Raw genomic sequence first — 24,474 nt, forward strand, 5'->3', positions numbered from 1 at the left:
CTGGGTTAGGGGCTGTTCAGTTCAGTTCAGTTGCTCAATCATGTTTGACTCTTTGTGGCCCCATGGACTGCAGCACCCCAGGCTTCCCTGTCCATCACCAACTCCCAGAGCTTGCTCAAACTCGTCCATCAAGTCAGTGATGCCATCCAAACATCTCATCCTCTGTCTTCCCCTTCTCCTCCTGCCTTTAATCTTTCCCAGCATCAGGGTCTTTTCAAATGAGTCAGTTCTTTGCATCAGGTGGCCAAAGTATTGGAGCTTCAGCTTCAACATCAGTCCTTCCAATGAATATTCAGGACTGATTTCCTTTAGGACTGACTGGTTTGATCTCTTTGCAGTCCAAAGGACTCTCGAGAGTCTTCTCCACCACCACAGTTCAAAAGCCTCAATTCTTCAGTGCTCAGCTTTCTTGTAGTCTTACATCCATACATGACTACTGGAAAAACCATAGCTTTGATAAGACGGACCTTTGTTGGCAAAGTAATGTCTCTGCTTTTTAATATGCTGTCTAGGTTGGTTATAGATTTTCTTCTAAGGAGCAAGCATCTTTTAATTTCATGGCTGCAAACACCATCTGCAGTGATTTTGGAGCCCAAGAAAATAAAGTCTGTCATTGTTTCCATCGTTTCCCCATCTATTTGCCATGAAGTGATGGGACCGGATGCAGTGATCTTCATTTTTTTAATGTTGAGTTTTAAGCCAGCTTTTTCACTCTCCTCTTTCAAGAGGCTCTTTAATTCCTCTTCGCTTTTTGCCATAAGAGGTGGTTTTAGCTGCATATCTGAGGTTATTGATGACTCAGCAGAACTGATACCAAATAGTTTAAAAGCTTTCTGCATACAATATGACATATTGAGAAATGTTAGAATGAGTACCCTTTTGAATGGGCACTTAACTCTCAATAAATTAATCTGAATGAATTGGCTGAAAGAGCAATTACATTGTTTGGATTGCTGAGAACCCTCAACAAACTGTTCACTTAAAACATATTTCTCCACAGCCACCGATCTCACAACCCTTTCCACTTCCGACTCTTATTAGCAGCACAGGAGCTTGATTTGGTGACCATGCCCAGGACACAGGCTGCAGGGACTTCGGCCCACTGTAGTGATTCAAGGCAAGGTGTACTCCACATCCGCTGCAACCAATCAGCTCCACTACTGGCCCCTCCCCTCTGTCACTTCACTGCTGGATATTCAGATCCAAGGTTCCGGGACTCCAAAGCCACTCAAAGACAGCTTATTCCCCTCCCAGAGAATTATTTTCCACACCAAGAGTTTTAGAAAATCCAAAATAATTTTATTCACTTTTTCAGATTTTTGCTTCCACAAGGTGTTCAGCAAACATGCTAAGGCGACAGAATGTCTAGTTGGTCACGACATGCAATGCTGACCATTCAACGGATGACAGCAGTGAGCACGCCCACCTGAGCTACTGGCCCCACGGCACAACCGGGGTTGGTGGGAACACACCGAGCCCCACGGCAATCAGCAACCTGAGGTAGGTCTCTTTACAGTACAAAAACTTCTGCACCAGTGTGAGACACTGATTAGCAAGAGCTGCTTAAAGTCGCGGACTTTGGAGAGAGGAAGAGACTCTGCGGCAACCGCAGGGAGAAAGGAAAACAGACCCACAAAATCCTGAACCCTGTCACTCAACTGTGGGGGTGTGAGGCCAGGCAAATGAAGAAGGACCATCGGGCCAAGCAGCAGTGGGCTCCAGGGCTCGGAACCGACGGTTTCAAGACGCCAGAGCTCCGTGCGTTGGCCAGCATTGGGAACCTGAGGCAGTGGGACACTCGGAGCAGACTCAATGCTTGCTGAGAAGCAACAGCAGAAAAGAGGACGGCAGGAGGATGCTCCCCCTTGGCCAAGGAAGGGTCTGTGATTCTCGGTCCCGGTGGAGGGGGAGGAGAGGGGTCTGGGACTCTGACACACTGCTCTCCCGACAGAAGCGGTGAGGTGACAAGAGGACAGAAAGCAGGAGCCCTGAGAATTCACGGTGCTCTGCACGGCCTCCGTGGCCCCTGCTCTGCCCCACCCCGGCGTGGCTGCTGGGAAGGCAGCAGGGGGGCCACTGGAGGGCAGGCTACTGCTACACTCCTTCCTTCGGACACCCAGAAATCCCGGCACCGTGAAACAGCCAGGTGGGGAAGAACGCACGCTACCCTTCCTGTAGTCTAATAGCAACACCAGACCTCTAGTGCAGCAGACTGTACAAAAATGATAGAAAGGAATCTGCACTGTTCTTAGCACAGTGCTTATTTTAATATAAAATAAACAGCTTACATTTTCACTGGAAATATAGGCTATGTACAGAATTATATATAGATATAGCTACACGTATAAAGCTTCATTATAGGCCTCTGATACATATATAATAACGGTTCCCTGAACCTTTTAGAGTGCAATTAAGAACAAAAACTAAATTTTGTTTACATGAATATGGAATAAATACAATAATCAAAATAGGACTCTCCCTAAAAGTGAAACACACAAGCCGATCCTGAACTGCTGTGCGATAGATAAAATCGGGAAAGGCAAGGTTTGGGCAGGAGGACGAGGTGAGGGGCCCGCCCCAGGCAGGGAATGGCAATGCTCCAATAAAAAGAGATGTGGGCGGCACTGGGGGAGTCAGCCCTTGACGGCGATCTTGTTCTCTGCAGCAGCAAACATGGCGTAGAACCGGGAGCTGTCGTTGGAAAGAAGGACGGATGGCGTGTCGAACTCCACCACCTGCAGAGGAAGGAGACAGCAACGGCAGGTGACTCGGGGACGCTCAGGGTGTCCTACAGGGACACAGCTCAGGAAGAGGGGCAAAGCCCCAAACCCCAGAGAATGGACTCAACGTGGCAGTTCAGCTAGCTCTGCCATGCCCACCTGGGTTCTCTCTCTTTTTTAAAAACTAACCAGAGTTTAGTTCAGAGAAAATTTAGAGACACCTCCAGAGTGCCTTCACATTAAGTCTCCATTCTTTCAGCCTTGTGTAAGAAGGAATCAATCGAAAGGTCCTATATGCTGCAGAGGGAAGAAACTGCAGCTCAAGTCAAAGGCATATCAAGTAAATGGCATCTTGCTGTGCAAGCTGATTCAAACCTATGGATGGAAAAGAGTCCTAGTTGGCAGAAAAACAAAAGGGAAGTGAGTATGAGGGTTCAATTCAGTCAATTATCCATTCCCATGATGGACTACTAGGCAGTCACCGGAAATCACACTGCAGCAGAAAACGGAACAGTGCTGGCAGAACCTGCCTCCAGACAGAGGCCACATACTCACTCCCCCAGCCTCCCTTGCTGCAGGGCAAAGGTGTGTGACACGACTCTGGCCAAGGAGAGAGAACAGGACATCTCCTGGGATGCTCTTAGGAAAAGCTATCCTGTCCAACAGAGACAGGCATAAGGACAAAGTGTCTTCCTGGGGCTGGCCATGTAATGGTATGAGGTTGGGTGCCAGAGCAGACAGCCTGTACAGTAAGGGGGAGGCAGACACTGGCTCTCTTATGGGATAGGCAGGGTATAGGCAGGTCCACACGGGAGAGCGAGCACAGGAAAGGGCATTTTAGGTAGATGGAACTGTATGAGTAAACACAGAGGTGGAAATGCTTAGGGGACCCAAGATGGTTTATAGCCAACAGCACTGAAAGGAAATAGCAGGAAATGAAAAAGCCTGGGGGCCAGTATGTGGGAAAGCTGGGAACAGCAAGAAGTCTGGCACCACTACATGACTGCGAAAAGCAGACGTGTGGTGGCTGGTCTCAACAGCTTTGGAAAAGCCCTGTGAGTGAACTACAAAGTACACACGCTCTCTGACCTAAGTCGAAGTGTCACTGTTCACAAGCAACAAAAGAGCAGACAGTAAAGCATAATGAGAACCCAACCGCATGCTCCAGACTCAACCTCTTGACTGGGAGGGCTGCGTCCCATGCAAAAGGAGCCAGGCTGGAGTCACTGTGGCTGCTTATCTGAATGCTATGAGGGCCATCAGCCCAGTCCTGCAGGGGCCAGTTCTCCTCCCAGACAAGGCCACGTGCCAAACCAAGGTCCCTTGGGGGTTCAGTACCTGCCCCTGGGCCAGCACCATAATCCTATCAGAGCCTAGGACTGTGTGTAGGCGATGGGCAATCGTCAGCATGGTGCAGTCAGCGAATGCTTCTCGGATGGTCTCTTGGATCAGTAAGTCTGTCTCGGTGTCCATGGCAGCTGTGGCTTCATCTAGAATCAGAATCTGCCGGGGAAGAGAGGAGAAAGAGGGATCCAACCAATTCCTTAAGCATTCTAGTTAATCTAGGTTTCACCAAAATGTGTTTTAGGCTTTGAATTTTATATCATATATTGTTTTTTTCTAAATAAGTACACACAAATATAAAAATACTATTTTGTTTAGAATTGATATAACTTCAAATTCATATGTTTGCCTTGACTTCCACAAATATGTAAAATACTGATCTAACAAACTATTCACCTCACTTGCTCTGTGACTCTGAACAGTGACTTTTCTGGACTTCCCTTTTCCAGTTTTAACATGAGGGGACTGTATTTGATGATCTGGACATGTCTTACAGTTTTAAAATCTTTTAAGTCTATGGCCTCCAATACTACAACTACTCACAGGACAGAAACAAGTTGCCCTTGGAAACTGAAGGCTCGAGGCCATCAAAAATAAAAACAAAAAAGCAAACAAAATATCCATATACCCAAACTGTGTCAAGGTTAAACATCTCTGGATATTCTCCTAAAAAAAAAGCCACTGAGTGACATCCCTGGTGGCTCAGTTGTGAAGAATCCACCTGCCAACACAGGAGACATGGGATCAATCCCTGGTCCAGGAAGATGCCACTCAGCAGCTAAGCTCAAGTGCCACAGCTACTGAGCCTGTGCTCTAGTGCCCAGGAGCTGCAACTGCTGAAGCCTGCGAGCCCTGGGGTCCACGCTCAACAGGGTGGCTGTTGTTCAGTCGCTCAGTCATGTCCTTCTCTCTACAACTCCATGGACTATAGCACGTCAGACTTCCCTGTCCTTCACCATCTCCTGCAGCTTGCTCAAACTCATGTCCATTGAGTCGGTGATGCCATCCAACCATCTCATCCTCTGTTGTCCCCTTCTCCTCCTGCCTTCAATCTTTCCCAGCATCAGGGTCTTTTTCAATGAGTCAATTCTTCCCATTAGGTGGTCAAAGTATTGGAGCTTCAGCTTCAGCATCAGTCCTTCCAATGAATATTCAGGACTGATCTCCTTTAGGATGGACTGGTTGGACCTCCTTGCAGTCCAAGGGACTCTCAAGAGTCTTCTTCAACACCACAGTTCAAAAGCATCAATTCTGGGTGGGAGGGGGGTTCATGTTTGGGAACGCATGTACACCTGTGGTGGATTCATGTCAATCTATGCCAAAACCAATACAGAATTGTAAAGTAAAAATTAAAAATAAATAAATAAATTTAAAAAAAATAAAATAAAATAAAATAAAATTATGGAACCCCCCCCCAAAAAAAAAAGCATCAATTCTTTGGCACTCAGCCTTCTTCATGGTCCAACTGTCACACCCATACATGACCACTGGAAAAACTATGGCTTTGACTAGACAGACCTTTGTCAGCAAAGTAATGTCTCTGCTTTTTAATATGCTGTCTAGATTGGTCATAGCTTTTCTTCCAAGGAGCAAGTGTCTTTTAATTTCATGGCTGCAGTCACCATCTGCAGTGATTTTGGAGCCCAAGAAAATAAAGTCTGTCACTGTTTCCATTGTTTCCCCATCTATTTGCCATGAAGTGATGGGACCAGATGCCATGATCTTAGTTCTTTGAATGTTGAGCTTTAAGCCATGCAATGAGAAGCCCACACCCAAGCCTAGTAACAAAGATTCAGTGCAATCAAAAAAAAAAAAAAAAAAGTGCCACTGGGCTTGGAGCCAAGAATGCCTTTGGACCTCATGCCACAGGCAATGGCTATTCTTCCTTCTTCCTGTGCTTCTGCTGACCCCCTCCTCTGCCACCCACCAGACTGCCTTACCTTACAGTGACGGAGTAAGGCTCTAGCTATGCACAAGAGCTGCCGTTCCCCCACTGAGAAGTTATCCCCATTCTCCATCACTTCAGATTCAAGTTTCAGAGGTAGCTGAGCAATCTAGGGAGAAAGGAAATAGGGATTAGAAGGGTTAAAGAAAAAAAAAAAACCTAAATTTTGAAAGAAAGAAAACAAAGCTAAATTTTGTAAAAAACCCAGTGGCAAAATTATTCTTAAACAGATGAAAGAATTATTGGCCAAGAATCTGGCTCACTTAAAAGAACATACAGGTGTGATGATCACATAGCAGGACCACATTTTCTAGGCCATTTCATATTTCAACTAAACTATCTATTAGTCTCATGTCATCAAAATGTCCCAGAAATTCCAATATTTTTTAATGTCCTGAAATCCTGTCATTTTTGGTCCTGAAAATATGGTCATGCAATGAGAGATGGGGTAAACAAAACTACTCTCTTTCTGAAGGCCAAAGCTGTAGACCCATGGCTGTCAAACTTTTCTTCCTATAAACTATAGAACCTGTTCTTCAAATGAAATTGCTTGAAGAAGCCCAATAGAAAGGTCATGAAGGCAGAGCTGCTCTAGTTGAATCTGGGCAGGAGATCCTGGGCTAGTGTGCAGGAGCACAAGAGACCCCACTCCAGGCCAGGGGTAATCTTAGTTCGTGGCCCTTGGAGGGTGCCTGGTAAGTTACTCTGAGAGGTTCATACGCACACTGCATGCTTTCTGTGGACTCAAGAAGTGATAAATCTTTTGCACATATACACATGCTTCAAAAGGATGTTGTACTGTTATGATTAATAAAATAGAACTTGATTTAAAAGCATTACTGAACTCTGAGTGGTTGTCATTAATATCTTCTCAATCAATGGATGGTACAATAAAAAGGGAAATATGACCATGGGAGGGAATAAGAGAGGGGAGGTGAGGATAGGGAAATACCGACTTTTACACCCACTGTGAAATGCCTGGGAAGCCTTGCTCTGAAGTGCTCCTCCACAGACATCCGGGAGGTGGCGGGAAAGGCCAGGCTGGACAGAGGCAGCCAGAGCTGGCTGGGGAATGGCCATGGCATCACTGAGTTTCCATCCTTGAAATTCTAGCAAAGTTCTCCCTCAGTTCTTTACTTACACATTCTTTCATGTGTGTCCTTTCTAGGGCATCCCAGATCTGGTCTTCAGTGTACTGGTTGAAGGGATCCAAATTTGATCTAATGAGAAACATAATAGGAATTTCTCAGGGATCCAACACATAAGCAACCACCCTGCACAGGCTGACTGTGGTAAAGGTTTAAACAGTGGGCTCAGACCCCTCAGGCCACAGGTGGAAGCCGAGATGGGCGTGCTGCTGCCTGCCCGTCACAGGAATGAGCCTCCTTTTCTTCTTTACAAAACTGTATTATTTTTATTATGTAAATGATACAAGTTAGTTATAGAAAAATTAGGAAATATAGACATAAAAAGTCAAAAAAACCCATATATATATATATATATATATATAGGATCTTATATATATATATAAGATATATAAACCCATATATATATATATATATAGGATCTTAGCATGTGGGATCTTAGTCCCCCAATCAGGGATCAAACCCATGTCCTCCGCACCGAAAGTCCAGAGTATTAACCACTGGACCACCAGAGAATTCCCTAAAACCAATATATATTTAATCACTTATCAGATCCTTTGAAACAAACACTGTTAGCATTTTGGCATATATCTTTCTAGATTTCTTCCTACACATATGCATACTAAAATACATCTCTTATATGTATAAACTCGGAGAAACTCCCTCTCTCTTGCTGCACCAGGGTGAGAGCTGTGTCACTGGGCAGGGGTCTCAACAGCTAGCTGACCAGGAAAGATGCCAATCCTGCAGGAGAGGGAGGGACAAAGCTAAGCAGAAAGGGGCTCAAGAGGAAGGATTTCACTGGCACCAAAAATCAGTTTGGGAACTGTTCTTGCTTACTATACCAAAAGTATGCACCTCAAGGACATTAAGATTGACACCAAAACAACAGGACTAGATAGCTCTTAAAGTGTTAAAGACAGAAGAGGAAGCTCTTTGTCGTGGAGGATGAGGTGAACAGGTGGTGATGAAACAGATACTGGGTGGAAGGTGGGCTGTAGAATTAATTTTGGGTGTCTTGTCTCGATCTAAACATCACATTTGTGGGTCTAGTAATCTTAAAGATATTAAATATAATTTGCTTTGCTCATAAATTACACTTAAGGTGTGGGAAATAGAAAAACCTTTGGGAGAACTCTAGCTCTGATCCACACTCGTCTCCATGTCTGGGGTGACTAACCTCGGGTATGCAAACACAAGCAGGTCATTACCGAAGAATTCTTTAGAGGAGAGTGCAGGCTGGTACATGCCATCTCTGGACTCCTGGGAGACTCACTAAACAGTCCCACTTTCTCGTGTACCTTCACACATGTGCTTCCCACCACTTAGAATATGAGATCACTCCCCACCTTTTGACGTGAGAGGCACTGGTAAAAAGCAAGGGCTCTGGAGCCAGACTGCTTGATTCCTTCACAGCTTCTATCAATGACAACTGTGTGACCCTGGCCAAGTTAGCCTAACTTCTCTACACTCAGTTCCCTTAAGTGTAAGGGATGAAAGAGCAGCTCTTTGGACTTGCCTGGTGGTGCAGTGGATACGAATCTGTCTGCCAATACAAGGGACATAGGCTCGATCCCTGCTCTGGGAAGATTCCACATGCCTCAGAGCAACTAAGCCTATACGCCACAGTCACCAAGTCCAAGTGCTGCAACTACCGTAACCTGAGCACCGACAGCCTGTGCTCTGCAACAAGAGAAGCCGCTGCAATGAGAAGCCTGCACACCGAAACCAAGACCAGCCCCACTCCCTGCAACTAGAGAAAGCCCCTGTGCAGCAACGAAGCCCTAGTGCAACCAAAAAAATAAAAGAGCACCTCCTCAAAAGGCAGCTGTGGGCACTACAATTCACCCATGTAAAGCACTTGCAGGAGCGCCTGCTGCCGGCTTGGCAGTGTGTATGTGAGAGCTACTATTACTGCACCATTATTACATTGTTCCTGCTTCTTGGCTATGCTTCCTTCTCATCCGTCAGCTCTCAACTTAGCTGGTGTCTTCAGGAAGTGTCTTCTGGCCCTTCAGGCCTGGATTGGGGGTTCCCCCAGCTCACCCTTATGATGGCACTCGTCACTGTTTCATTTGTCTCTCTCCTCCATTGGATTAGAATCCCTGTCTGGATCTTATTCACTGTTGTAGCCTGGGTATACTGTCTAATATTTTTTGCAAGAGTAAGAGCCAACTGCGCTTGATCCCTACTCTGCCTCTTACCATCTGCATGAGCTTGGACAAGTCACTCCTCAGTCTCCTCACCTATAAAATGGGGAGACAGTGACATGACACACCCTGGTAGGTTGCTGTGAACATTAGAGAGGTGTAGATACAGCGCCTGGAACATGGTAGACATTTGATAGCTGGTGGCTGTTAAACTGACCGGGGATGTGGTCACTTTAAATGCCTGGTTACACTGTTTGGTGGTTTTGACTCTTATATTCAGCACATTTTCCAAGTGGACACAATAATCCCATGATCCTGAACACCAGGATCCTTCCTATGGAAAGTCTAGATGGGGAAGGCTGATCTCTGCAGGGATGTCATCCAGGAAGAGCCCTCTCAGTTAAAGAAGGCAGTTCGATTTGTTGATAACCTAAAACTGAAATGGCAGACCACAGGCTAAGTCAAGGAGAATCTCACCCATTTCTAATCAAAAAGACAAAACTAAAAGACCCTGAAAGCACCTGATCATCCTTGGCCCTCTAACACTCTGGAGTCTGTCTGCACACGCAGTAGGGTTGATGAAATCTGTGTCTATGGCTGTCCTCTCCAGCCACCTTTTTAGGGGAACTTTGTACTGATATACCACAGATCAGGGACAGACTCAAACACTTGTTCTCCATCCCAAGTCTGGGAGGATAAAAGGTTAATCATTTTCCCCTGATTCAAAACAGACTGGTGGCAATTCCCATGGGGCAAGATTAGCAAGACAATCCTCTGAAAGACGTTTATCCAGATAGCAAGGCAAGTTTTCATAATAAAATATTCTCTCTCCTATTTGTGTGGTCTAATATGGACTTCCTCATACTTTTATAGCAGAATTCTTGACCTTGAGGGTCATAATAGGGTTTTTAGTTTTGAACCAAAATGCTCAGAGCTCTTTTTTAAAACAAGAGACTTCCCTGGTGGTCCAGTGGTTAAGATTTCGCCTTCTAATCCAGGGTGCATAGATCCCGCATGCCTCACAGCCAAAAAAACAAAACATAAAACAGAAGCAATATGGTAACAAATTCAATAAAGACTTAAAAAAAAAGGTTCCAGGACTTTTGTGGTGGTCCAGAATTCCTCATCATCCTAGAAGAAAGGGTACCTACTCCCATGGGAAATCATGACTGGCTTTAAACAGGGGTTATGTTTAAAGCACCTGAGCAAAGACCATGCTTTGCCTGGTCTCACCCTGCACTGCGTTCTCTGTACGCCTGGTCTCACCCTGCACTGCGTTCTCTGTACAGCCACCCCACAGGACTGCATGCTGAAGAGCAGCCTCTGCCCATTACAGAGAATCAACTCTTCCTCAGGCAATAGGATCTGTGGTTTAGCACCCGGCTGCTCTGATCTGGCTCCTGCTCTGACTGTAGTTCCCATTTAGAGCCAGCAAAACCTCTTCTTGAGTTAGAATCTACCTGTTAGCCAGCTCTGCTAGGTCAATTCCTATTCTGTCTCCATGTATCCAGGTCTAGCCTGACAGCCTGCTCAGGCTCCTAAGGTTTGAGGCCCCACCTTACTCTGGTTCTATCTCCAAGCTCCAAGCTCCCTGGAACACTGCGCAGTCTCTACTACTGTGATCTGTTTGCCTGTAGAGAATTTGTATTTACCTAAGGCTGGAATTCCCAGCACCAGTAACTTGATAAACTGCTACCTATGGTTTGATACCTCACTTTTTGGATTTCTGGCTTAGCCCATCACCTACTGCTCAAATCTTCCCTTTCTCTATGTCTTTCTGGAAGGACTGTATAATTTTAGGCTTTAGATTTTACCACTTGTTCAGATTCTTCCCAAGTCTGCTGAGTCGAGTCCTTTCCACAGAGTTAAGACCTCAATAAATATATGTTCAAGATTGAAGGGTCCATAATACTGGTTTTCAGGAAAGAAATGTGCAGATAACTTCTCTAGAGTTAGTCTAGGAAGTATTCTCTCTCTCTTTTGGCTGTGAGGCTTGTGGGATTTTAGTTTCCCAACCAGGGATCGAACTGGGCCCCTCGGCAATGAGAGTGAGGAGTCCTAACCCCAGGACTGCCAGGGAAGTCCCAAGGAAATGTTAATACTGTACACTGATGCCTAGCATCATGGGTTGAAGAGTATCCCCCCAAAAGATATGCTGAAATTTAATCCTCAGTACCTAAGAATGTGACTTTATCTGGAAATAAATCAGTGTAGATAGTATTAGGTGAGATGAGGTCAGCCTGGAGTGGTAAAGTAGGGTAGACTCTCGATCTAGGACACCAGTCCTAGAGAGAGGGCCACATAAAGACAGAGACAGGGAGGGAACCCATGTGACAATGGAGGCAGAGACTGGAATGATGAACCTACAAGCCCAGCACACCAGAGACTGTTGGCAAACCACTAACAGGTAGTGGAGGCAAGGAAGGACCCTACCGGCTTCAGAGTACAGCTCTGCTGACACTCGATGTCATCCTTCTAGCCTCCAGGAACTGTGAGAGAGTCAAGTTCTGTGGTTTTAAACTACCCAGTTTGTGGTACACTGTTGCAGCATCCCTAGCACACAAACACATCCAGTAAAACCATCAGATATGTCTACTAGACAAGCAGGAAGCACACCAGAGTGCGGACCCTGCTCACTGAGCAGCTGCCCCATCAGCCTCGGCAGACATGTGGATGGGCTTGACCTTCAACCTCGCCCAGGCCCATCACACCAGCTGAAGGAGCTCCTAAGACTAAGCCATGGGTTCCAGATATATAGGGAATATTTATGTACACCAGCAGGTGTTGCTGTTTAGTCTCTCAGTCATGTCTGACTCTTTGCCACCCCATGGACTGTGGCCCTCCAGGCTCCTTTGTCCATGGCATTCTCCAGGTAAGAACACTGGAATGGGTTGCCATTTCCTTCTCCAGGGGATCTTTCCTACCCAGGGATTGAACCTTTGTCTCCTGCATTGCAGGCGGATTCTTTCCTGCTTGAGCCACTGGGGAAACCCCAGCAGGTGGTATACTTACACATTAAGGCAGACCAGACTGATCTCAACAGGGAACTCAATCAAGAATGAAAAAAAACAAAAACACATCCTCATTACAGTGGCCAGATGGTCCTGGTCCGACCCACAAAAATGAAAGCAAGCAAAGTTATGTATCCACTGCATCAAGTACTCAGCTGGGTGGATGGACAGAAAGAAAATCTGAGAATGAAGGTTATTTTTAACAGTCAGTAGTCCTGGAGTCCTATGTTGCCCAAAGTGTATTTTCATCTTTGGTTTTTTATATTTTATTTTTAGCAATATTCTAAGCTCACCTATTGACAACTACCGAATAAGGTCAAGAGTATCTCCTGAGGGAAATAAGGATACAGCAATCCCTTCCAGGCACACAGAAGACTCCACGCTGAACCACACTGTCCTCTGTCCATGTGGGCACCTCCCTGCAGACTTGGGATTTCAGGGTAGGAGACTATGGGACGCTCAGACCTTCTGACAGGAAGCTAAAGGAAAGCTCAAAATAGTCATTCAGAAATATGGACTGATTTTGGCCTTTAGTTAAGAGTAGAGCATATGAAAAAGACTAAAGAGAAGAGCAGAGTTTGTGTGACAATTTTTCTCAGGAAAGGGGACAGAGACCTACTGCAAATCTGAAAGCAGATAATGAAATTTTAAAGATACTGGAAAAAGAAAGGTAACTAACGGTCAAGACTCCTGAGGAAGCAGGCCCAGCCTTAGTGCTTGGAGAGACGGGTCACCTCTCAAGGTTATAACTGAGGAGAGTGTGGTTGGAACTTCAGGAGACAACACAGCAAGCATGGTGAGGAAGAACCCAGGCTCTGAGCCAAATAGCCCAGATTCATTTAACCGCTTTGGGCTTTAGCTTTTTCACCTATAAATAGGCATAATAATAGTACCTACCCTCATCAAATTTTGAGTACTTTAATTTTGATAAATTAATACAATTTAAATGCTTAGGACAGTAGGCCACGTAAATCCTCAATAAACTTAGCTAATACTATTGTTATTGTTGTTCTTTAGAGCAGCAGTGTCTGGTACAGCGTGACTTTTTTTTTTTTTTTGGCCATGCCACAGCTTGCAGAATCTCAGTTCCCCGACCAGGGACTGAACCTGGGCCCCAGGAGTGAAAGCCTAGAATCCTAACCACTAGGCCACCAGGAACGCCCCAGAATGACCTTTTCCTTTTTTTAAAGACAATTTTAAAAGACCAGTTTTAGGTTCACAGCAAAATTGAAACGAAGATACAGAGATTTCATACAAAATCCCAGCCAGAAAGACTTCAACAAAACTTAGATAACATCTAGTGTTCTTCATAGTTATCCTAGATTTACCATTACTTGCTGACATTGAGACAAGAAGCTTTTGGGGATTCCTTGATTCCACAGAGACTCAGATGTCAAAAAAAAGTAAAAGGGGGTGCCTTACACAACAGAATAATAAAAAGACAAATGAAAAACTTTGAGATTCTAAGAACTGCTTCAAATTTGGAGCAGCTTCCATTTCTTCTAGAGCACTACGTGCTTCTGCCTGAAGGTGGTTTGGCCCAGAATGAACCAAAGTAGAGGTGGATCAGCTGTGGGCTCAGGTGCCTTTGTTGCGATTTTGAGTTGAGAGCTTGAGATATTCCTCAAAAGTGGAAAAAAATAAAATAAAATGGGCAAGTAGAAAAGGAGAGAAAGCATCTGAACAGGAAGAAGTGAGAACACTGCTTCCTGATAATGGATAGACGCTAGGTAGAGAGGCTCCCAGTGATGAGATGTGCTCATCCCCAGTGAGGAGACTGAGACGCAGAGACACACCAGAGTGACAGCTGAGGACAACTAGTCCCTCTGAGGGGCAGACTAACCACCAGCCAAGCCAGACTGCAGACAGTCCACAAGGACGGAAAGCGAGGGTGGAAGCAAAGAGATGGGCTTCCTGAGACCAGGAAGCATAGGTCCTCTGGGCAAAGAAAAGTACTGCCAGGACTATGAAAGAGGGAACGTCAGCCAAAGTGTTTAGGTCTGGATGAAAACGGACCTCTCTTCATGGAGATAATCATCAGAGCAAACGGCAGAGGAAAGTACTGGCTGGCCTCAGACAGACAGGAGCCCAGACACAGGAGCTCAAACCCAGACAGCTGGATGAGGCAGGCCTGGATGAGCTATTGGAATGGATCGGATTAGGACGAGCTATTGGAATGGATCGGATTAGGACGAGCTATTGGAATGGGCTACTCCAGGGAGGGGTGTGCCCCTAAATGGTCTGGTCTATGATTTATCGATATTTGTATGCAGAACAATTCAGACATTTTTATCTTTCAAGATTCTGAGTTTTGTTTGTTCAATTTTGGAATTCCCTTCTGAAACACTTTAACTGCAAGTTGGAATCTCCAGGAGATGTACCCACCCCAATGCTGGTTAATGGCGGTGGAGATACAGTTCCAAAATTTGGAGTCTCTAGAAGGTAGCTGGGGAAGGCAATGGCACCCCACTCCAGTACTCTTGCCTGGAAGAGTACTCCTCCCATGGACAGAGGAGCCTGGTGGGCTGCAGTCCATGGAGTCGCTAAGAGTCGGACACGACTGAGTGAATTTACTTTGACTTTTCACTTTCCTGCATTGGAGAGGGAAATGGCAACCCAATGGCAACCCACTTCAGTGTTCTTGCCTGGAGAATCTCAGGGATGGGGGAGCCCGGTGGGCTGCCGTCTATGGGATTGCACAGAGTCGGACACAACTAAAGCGACTCAGCAGCAGCAGCAGCAGCAGGAAGTAGCTGAGGGAGCAGATGATTTAGCCTGCCCTTGCCTTGGGAAACTCATTACAGGTCTTCTAATTTTCTAAGAGCAGCAAAAGAATACCAAACACTGGATATTCTTTGGGATGTATGAGAAACTTGAGAGGATAAAGGGAAGGTAGAAGGTCTGGGATTGAATTTGTCCTCAGTGTCTATGACTGACCTAAAAAGTCAAAATTCCAGTGAGCAGAGAATGAAACTTATATGATTTCCTAGGTTTGCACAGCTGACTGACTAAACAGTGCTCCAAGCTCAACAAAAAACTCGGGCAGCAGCACGCCAGCCACTGAGCCTGTCCATCGGGTGGCAACACGCCTCTGGAGCTGGTAACAAATGGCCCCGACTCCTAAACAGGCTGCGCTTCCACAGTGTTCCACAAACAGCAGCCAGCAGGTCAGTTCTCAACCGTTAACTCCAGAAGCCGAGTCACAGACTTAAATGAAGTGCTGTAAAAATGTGAAATGAACACTGATACTTCTTGGTAGCAGCATATTCATGGGAAGTCTATAACATGTCTTACTTTCTAGTTCTCTTCTAAATGGTGATTTTAAAAAACTAAAAATATGGGGTTTTTTTTGTCCTGAGCCAGAAAATCATTAGGCCAATTTTATTCTCAAAGGCATTCCCGTGGCAATTTCTTAACTTTAGACTTGAGTCTTCAATAAATTCTAATTCTCTTTGATGTTGCTTGTTTGACCTTGTTATTTATTTACCCAAGGGGAATGATTAATCATCATCGAAACTGCCTGCAATTTGGGAGACCAGGGTTCAATCCCTGGGTGGGAAAGATCCCCTGGAGAAGGGAATGGCAACCCAATTCAGTATCCTTGCCTGAAGAATTCCATGGAGAGAGGAGCCTGGTGGGCTACAGTCCATGGGGTTGCAAAGAGTCAGACATGACTTGAGTGACTAACACTTTCATTTATCATCATCAACAGAGCCAGTCTGTGCTATACAAATTCACTAGTGTTTTAGAGAAATGCCAAAATAAACACACCCAAGAGTACTGACCCCACATAAATGTAGGTAAGAATTCAGTTTATCTACCGAACCTCCTCAAATCAGTGAGTTCAAATGCCATTTCTAAAAGTGGTGGGGGGTGGGGGGGATGAGTCTGTTTTAAAGACAATTCTGAACACTGTGGTTATTTGAAATTAAATCGGTACCTTTTCTCGGAAACTGCTAAAAAGTAGAGAAAATGACAATATCACTTTTAGAGTGATTTTAAAAAAGAAGTGCTATCTAGGTCAACTATATGGTTGAAGCTATTTTTATTTAGGGAGTCAACTTTAATAGAAATGGACACAAATTATGGAAACTCATTGTTTTTAGGAGGCAAAAGCTTAAGGCTAGCCTGATAAAGCACAGGAAAAGACAATGGGGTTAAACGTATTTCCTTAATAGTTACTGTTATAACAGGTCGAGAAAAGAAATGTTTTCTTTGGCAATCTGGCAGATTTCAGAGAGGGGCATCATTCCAGAGTGAGAACCAAAAGTTTGCAGAAGATACAAGAAAATGAGAAACCATGAGTAGTAATAATGCCTGAAAACCATCGAGAGAACTGCAACTCTTGAGTGTCCCTAGGAGAGAGGACAGCGAGGGATGATGGTGGCTGCTTCCATGCACAGAATGCTCGCCGTCTGCCAGCCTCCACGCTTCTATAAAATTTGTACAAATTCATTCAATCATCACAACAGATCTTAGTAACATCCCCATTTCATGGAGGAGGAAACAAGCTTAGAGTGGCTAAGCAACTTGTCTGAAGACAGAGAGTCCAGATCTCTCTGACTTCTTACCATCCCGCTGCAGGGCCCCCGGGTCCTGCTTAACTAATGAGGTGACTAGTACTGTGGAGCTGCTCTTCCTGCAACAGGGAGTGCCCGGTGGTGGGAAAGTGCCGCACCAGAGGCCACTGGATCTCAGTCCCTGGTGGGGCTCTATCCCGCTCACCTGGCCTGCAACACGGCACGAAGCGCATGGTGCTGAGGTCTCACCTGACAGTACCGCTGAACAGAACCGGCTCCTGGGGAATGATGGAGAGCTTGCTCCGGAGGTCAGCAAGGCCAATGTCACTGATTCTCACTCCATCAATCTTGATGCAGCCTCCACACAACTCCACCAAGCGGAAGAGGGCCATGCCCAGAGAGGACTTCCCTGGTAAGTCAGAAGACAGGCAAGAGTCATTCGATTGGCAGATTCTGGGAAGACAAAACTGGCTTCTTCTCAGGGCAACATCATCTATTTTTCTATTTCTGTTCAATCATTATTTCGATGGATAACGTAGATAACTCAGATAATGCAGAAAGTGATAGCCAGAAAAACAAAAACAAAAAACAAGGAACTCTCTGGAGCTACCGAGCATATAGGCTTATACAACATACTGCAGCCTGAGAAGGAGTGGGAGGGACCATTACACTCTCCTGAGAGTAAAATGGGAAAACATCTCCTTTTCACCTTAGGTACAGGTACACAGGGTTTGATGCTTCTCAGGCAAGAACCAAGAGCTAGGAGCTTGAGGCAAGTCAGAGGACAAGCTGTTGTCTCTCTTCTGTCCCCTTATTTCAGCAGAGAAAAACAGGACAAGGCCTTTCACTGCCACGAAGCTAGGGAAGGGAGTTCTAGGCTAAACACACAAGGAAAGGAGCTTGGGATTTGAGAAAATGAGTGACTGTGGATTCTCAACTGATAGGAAAATATAAAAAAGCAGGTTTGGGGGATAAAATAGCAAGTTCAGGATCACAGTGATAGGTAGAATAGCCTTTCGTAATTGACTCTTCATTTAAAAAATGATATAAACAATTCAAGCAGATAACATCAATTTCCCATTATCTAACTACTGCTTTAAAAAAAATTATGTATGTACATTATCTATTTATTTATTTGGCTACAGTGGATCTCAGTTGTGGGATCTTTTTTTTTAAGTTGCTGCACGTGGAGTCTAGTTCCTTGACCAGGGATTGGACCCGGGACCCCTGTACTAGGAGCACAGAGCGCCAGCCACTGCACCGCCAGGAAAGTCATGCTTTTATTTTTTTGACACATTTCCTTTTAGTTTGTTTCCTTAAGAGTTGAGATGATAGCAGAGAAATATTGTAACTATCTTCTCCACTTAACATTACATAGCATGCACTCAATTATATTATTACCTTTTTGAGATAAAGTTTTAGTGGCTACAATAATTTCCATTCTCTGGCTGTACTCTTATTTAAACAGTCCTCTAATGTTGCACATGTAGTTTAATTAAAACTTGCTAGAATAATGCTATAGGGCTTCCCAGGTGGCTCAGTAGTAAAGAATTTGCCTGCCAAATTTGATCCCTGGGTTGGGAAGATCCCCTGGAGAAGGAAATGACAACCCACTCCAGTATTCTTGCTGGGAACATCCTATGGACAGAGGAACCTGGCAGGCTACAGCCCATGGGGTTGCAAAGAGTTGGACATGACTTAGTGACCAGACAGTAGCAGCAGAATAATGCTATGGTGACCTTGTCATCACTCGAACTGCTGCTACCTCGGAAAATTTCCCTGAAACAAATTCTGAGAACTGAAACGACTTCAGAAAATTTCCTTGAAACAGATTCTGAGAACTGAAACGACTTTGTTAAATACTTACATATATATTTAAAAAGCTCAGTGCTCTTCCCCCATCAAAAAAAATACAAGTTTGACATAGTCCTGTCTATCTTTCTGCAAGTCAGACCCACAATTTAGATGTAGAACTATGGGTTTTTAGTTGTTTGAGCAGTTTTCCTGGTTGTCTTTAAAAAAAAAAAACCTTTTTTAAACTAGTTTGATTTATCTATTTATTTATTAAAAAAAAAATTTTGGCCACACGCTGAGGCATACAGGATCTTAGCTCTCCAATCAGGGATCAAACTCATACCCTCTAGATTGGAAGCCAGAGTTTTAACCACTGGACTGCCAGAGAAGTCCCAGTTTTCTGGTTCTTGACTCTCCTTCCCTGCTCTGCCTCCATGTACTTAAAGACTCTTCATGGCAGCCTCCTGACTGTCTACTCAGAGGTCAGTGAGGATACAAACATCTGCCTTGCCCCAGTGTCTGTAGCCACAGACCTGCAGTCTAGATCTGACCCCTGTCAAACAACCTCTGGGAACCCTGACTGTCCATCTCCTTACGGAAGGGGTCTTCATGTCCATCTGCGAGTTGGGAAGCCCGAATCTATGTAGCAGAACAGTTCTCAAGGAGCCTTTCCTCCTGAGAGTGGCTTTTGCAGGACTGGGGGTCTGGCTAGTGGTCTCTCACCCAGGTAGAAGGGAGGAGGTGGAAGGCCCCCTTCAGTGCCAAGGCAGTGGTTCAAGATTTAAGGTGCTCAAATAAATGATGCTCAAAGGAAGGAATGGTGCTCAAATAAATGATAAGCACCATTTATCTGAGCACCATAAATCTTGAAGGAATGGTAGAAGGCATAGTGCTTAAATAAATAGGTTAAGCTGTTCTGTTTTAACAAAAGATCTGAATCTAGACTACCTTTGCACAGATGGAATGTCCTGGTAAAAAAAAAAGCCATGATGTCCTCAGGTAGTTATAACCATGGCAGAGAGCCAGGACCTATGTCACAGTCTTGAAAGGACCTTATTAAGATTACAGTTTAGACTTTGTAAGTCAGGCTATTTAGAATTATTTTATTTTATTTTTATTTCTCATCTACTAAGTCTTGGTGAAATTTTTGATCTGTCTTAGTGTGTTAAAAGGACATCACAAGAAGGGAGGTCAGAGGTTTTAGGTGAGCCAATGCAGCAGAGGGAATTTATGGGAGGGAGCAAAGTAAGAGCCATGGGTGCAGTCACCCTCATGGCTGGGCATTCTCTCTCCAGTGTAAAAACCTAGAGGCTGTATCTTGTTTTGACGTGAAATAATGCCTTCAAAGAGGGAGCAGGAAATAGCCTTTTCTTTTCTGCTTACCACATTCTTTAAAGTAAATTGACTAGAAAAGACTATTTTTTAATGGCAAGAAAAAAAAAAGCTAAAGGAGTTTTGGTGCCAACGGAGCATAGAGCCCAGAAAGCTCAAGAGAAGTGACTCAGAGAGAACTCTTACACAAGGGTGAACAGGTTAGTGAAAGAAGCCAAGACTCAATCTTGAAATGTTATTCAGGAAAGAAAGACGGAAAGAAACACTTCTAAGAATAGTAGGGAACTAAAATGCCTAAATGATGGCCTATTCTCTATTTATTTACAACTGATGTCAGATCAAGAAAATAATTTCTGTCTTTGAAGGAACATAGATTCCTTATTTAGAGCTATGTTGTCTTCTAATAAATATGAGACTATACTTGTAACACATCACAAAGACCTTAAGCTTTTTGTATATTTTGACTTCATAGAAATAAGGATGTTGCTGTGGTGCTATTCATAAAAGTGAAAAATTGACAACAACTCACTGCCCTTCAATTGGATCTGGGTTAATATAAATTATGATATATCCATAAAACAGAATTTTATGTCATACTGCATAGAAATCATGTCATAGAATATTAATTGACATGGAAAATACGTGGTAATTTTATAAATAGGCCATGAAACAGTGTGGGTAAAAGTACCTCATTTTTGTAAAATACATTTGTTGATAGCCTAATAAGATATCCACCAAAATGCTAGCAGTTAATTATCTCTGGGTAGTGGAGTTATGTGTACCTTTCACCTTTTGTATTTTGCTATACGTTTCCAGAAATATTCTACTTCTGCTTTATTGACTAAGCCAAAGCCTTTAACTGTGTGGATCACGACAAACTGGAAAATTCTTCAAGAGATGGAAATACCAGACCACTTTACCTGCCTCCTGAGAAATCTGTATGCAGGTCAAGAAGCAACAGTTAGAACCGGACATGGAACAACCGACTGGTTCCAAATTAGGAAAGAGTACATCAAGGCTGTATACTGTCACTCTGCTTATTTAACTTATATGCAGAGTACATAATGCAAAATGCCGGGCTGGATGAAGCATAAGCTGGAATCAAGTTTGCTGGGAGAAATATCAATAACCTCAGATATGCAGATGACGCCACCCTTATGGCAGAAAGTGAAGAGGAACTGAAGAGCCTCTTGATAAAAGTGAAAGAGGAGAGTGAAAAAGCTGGTTTAAAACTCAACATTCAAAAAATTATGATCATGGCACCTGGGCCCATCACTTCATGGCATAGTTGGCACTTCATAGATGGGCAAAGAATGGAAACAGTAACAGACTTTATTTTCTTGGGCTCCAAAATCACTGCAGATGGTGACTGCAGCCATGAAATTGCTCCTTAGAAGAAAAGTTATGACCAACCTAGACAGCATATTGAAAAGCAGAGACATTACTTTGCCAACAAAGGTCCATCTTGTCAAAACTATGGTTTTTTAGTAGTCATGTATGAATGTGACAATTGGGCCACAAGAAAGCTGAGCATCAAAGAACTGATGCTTTTGAACTGCGGTGTTGGAGAAGATGCTTGAGAGTCCCTTTGCAAAGAGATCAAACAGTCAATCCTAAAGGGAATCAGTCCTGAATATTCATTGGAAGGACTAATGCTGAAGCTGAAGCTCCAATACTTTGGCCACCTGTGGTGAAGAACTGACTCATTGGAAAAGACCCTGATGCTAGGAAAGATTGAAGGCAGGAAGAGAAGGGGATGACAGAGGATGAGATGGTTGGATGGCATCACTGACTCGATGGACATGAGTTTGAACAAGCCCCGGGACCTGGTGATGGACAAGGAGGCCTGGCGTGGTGCAGTCCATGGGGCTGCAGAGTCGAACATGACTGAGCCACTGAACTGAACTGAACTGACACGTTTCAAGTGCTCTGCATTGAGAATGTATACTTTGATGATTAGAAAAAATATTAAATGTTTTGAAGCAGTGTGGAAAATAAACCTCAAAAAGTGGTTTCACCTTATGAAAATTAAATTTAAAAAGTATAACACCATCTTTTACATATCCTGTGTGTGTGAACACATGCTCACATGGTCAGTCATGTCTGACTCTTGGCAACCCCATGGACTGTAGTCTGCCAGGCTCCTCTGTCCATGGAATTTCCCAGGCAAGAATATTGAATTGGTTTTCCATTCCCTACTCCATACATATCCTATGATTGCAACTAAATAAAAATTATGTGGGAAGAAAAAAAAAAGTGGTTTCAGAGATGTGAGACACTAATTACTCATCTAACAGGAATCTGGTTTGAAGAGATGAGAGTGATAGTCAATAAACAGCAAATCGTGGGCCCTAAACTTGACTCTGGTTGATTCAAACATTTCTTCAGAGAGGGGATCCTTACCTGATCCTGTTCGACCCACGATGCCAATCTTCTCCTTGGGTTTGATGGTGAAGGACACTTTCTTCAGGACCAGAGGGAGATTTTCTTGGTACCTCATCTCTGCATTCTCAAAGGTGATCTCTCCTTCCTGGGGCCAGTCAGAGGAGGGAGCCTTGTTCTTAATTCTGGCAGGTGCTTCCAAAGATAGAGTCTGGGGAGACAGAAAAGGCCAGTTCAGACTGACCACAGATTCTAGGGTAGCTGCAAGGTTTTGTCACAGAAGTAAGACCAGGTTACCCATAGCAACCATAGAGAGAGCTGCTGCCCTGTTCCCTGGCTGTGAAAGAGTCCCTGGCAGTAAACGCTCATCACCAATAAACAGAGACAGAGAACAATTGCCTCTACCCTTGGCAGTTTACAATGGCCTTCTATCCCTCTTTAGCCACAGCAGATTTTAGTGGAATTCTTTGAAAACATTCCCCTTGAAATGGGTTCCATCATTTGAAAACCAATGGCCTTTCTTTGGAAGGAATGATGCTAAAGCTGAAACTCCAGTACTCTGGCCACATCATGCGAAGAGTTGACTCATTGGAAAAGACTCTGATGCTGGGAGGGATTGGGGGCAGAAGAAGAAGGGGACAACAGAGGATGAGATGGCTGGATGGCATCACTGACTCAATGGACGTGAGCATGAGTGAACTCCAGGAGTTGGTGATGGACAGGCAGGCCTGGCGTGCTGCGATTCATGGAGTCGCAAAGAGTCAGACATGACTGAGCACCTGAACTGAACTGAACTGAAACGAAACTCAAAGCTAGCATTCATGGAACATTTAATGAGAGCCTAGCACTCTGAGCCATCTCAGTCAATCCAGGAGATTCAGACACTAATCCCAACTCTACCACGAACAGCTGCGTGAACTGGATACACCAATTCTTCAATCTTTGTCTTAGTTTCTTATCTGTAAACTCTAGGGACTGGATTAGATGATTTTAGAAATCCATTCCAGCTTAATAATGCTGTGCTTAATAATAATTATTGGGCAATTTTGGCCATCTATAGTCACACCTCCCCATGTTTTTAAAACTCTCTGGCGATTAGTCATGGAGCCTATAGCCTCACAGGGAAGTAAAGGTCAAAGACTGCAGTGCTCTGGTGGCTGGGGGTAGGGACTCAAGTCTAAAACTGTGTTGGGACAGGCTTCCAGGCTGTGGATCGGCAGCAGGGAACCAGTTCTCAGGAATGTGACTGATTTGTGCAAAGTACACTCTGTACCATGGCTGACCATCACCCTGACCTTTCCAGCAAGAGACCCACACCAACAGTGATACTAAATCAAACACAACATGTACAGTCACAAATTGCCCACAGACCAGAGTACCCAGCCAAGAGGCTCATGTATAAACATAAATGGCTATTAGCAGATTTACCAGATAGCTATCTGCCATTCTTCCTGATAATAGTCATTTATAAGTTTCAGAAATATCCTACGACTGATCAGGTTCATTGCCAAAACAAATCAGTGGGACATGTCCTTGCTAGAAAAAGCAGTTACATAACATACTAGTTCTCAGTGAAAGGGCAGTTCTTCAAAACAGTGTTTGTAAGTCAATATTCTAGTTGGAAGTTGCAATGTATTCTGCCCATGTAAATGATGATACAAATGAAAATAAAGTCTCTGGGCAGTTTGCAAAATAGGTAACTCCTGAGAAATGAGTTCAACGTGAGAATGTTAACTACTCAAGACTCTGTTTCTCTCTACAGAAAACTGCTTTCAGACCTTCAACTAGGAGGAAGATACCGCCCCACTGAAGGACTGCAGGGGTTCCTGGGGGAAGGTGGGAAGAGCTGGATCATCTCAGTACCAGTGCAGTTAACTGGTTTCTGAACTGTGAACACAGTATAGAATTAGGCATGGAGCCACTGAAACTCCAGAAGTCTGGGTCCTATCTCAAATCTATTGCATCAGAATCTTTAGAGATGAGGCCCATGTTAGTCTTTGCCTCAGGCTCCATATGGGACTCTGATGGCCATCCCTGGTTAAGAACCAAATGAACTAGACTAAGACTTGAAATAACACCTGGTTTTAAATAGTATAAGGAAAATATTACATTAGTCTGCTTAACTGAATTA

At 44.2% G+C, this 24,474-nt stretch overlaps 1 protein-coding gene across 3 annotated transcripts in view; it reads right to left on the bottom strand.

The window, feature by feature from the left end:
- Positions 1–1,277: 1,277 nt before the first annotated feature.
- Positions 1,278–24,474, bottom strand: part of ABCC5 (ATP binding cassette subfamily C member 5) — a 79,992-nt gene continuing 56,795 nt past the window's right edge. For all 3 annotated transcript variants that reach the window (XM_040251875.1, XM_040251890.1, XM_040251882.1), the window contains exons 25-30: positions 22,365–22,554; positions 17,085–17,244; positions 7,151–7,229; positions 6,005–6,118; positions 4,059–4,223; positions 1,278–2,735 (exon numbers count right to left, since the gene is read on the bottom strand). In XM_040251875.1, coding sequence (XP_040107809.1) covers positions 2,634–2,735; positions 4,059–4,223; positions 6,005–6,118; positions 7,151–7,229; positions 17,085–17,244; positions 22,365–22,554 — 810 coding nt within the window. In that variant the 3' untranslated portion in view covers positions 1,278–2,633. The remainder of the gene's footprint in view (positions 2,736–4,058; positions 4,224–6,004; positions 6,119–7,150; positions 7,230–17,084; positions 17,245–22,364; positions 22,555–24,474) is intronic.

Source organism: Oryx dammah, unplaced genomic scaffold (genome assembly GCF_014754425.2).
Source record: "Oryx dammah isolate SB20612 unplaced genomic scaffold, SCBI_Odam_1.1 HiC_scaffold_2, whole genome shotgun sequence".
In the NCBI taxonomy this organism is placed as follows: Eukaryota; Metazoa; Chordata; class Mammalia; order Artiodactyla; family Bovidae; genus Oryx; species Oryx dammah.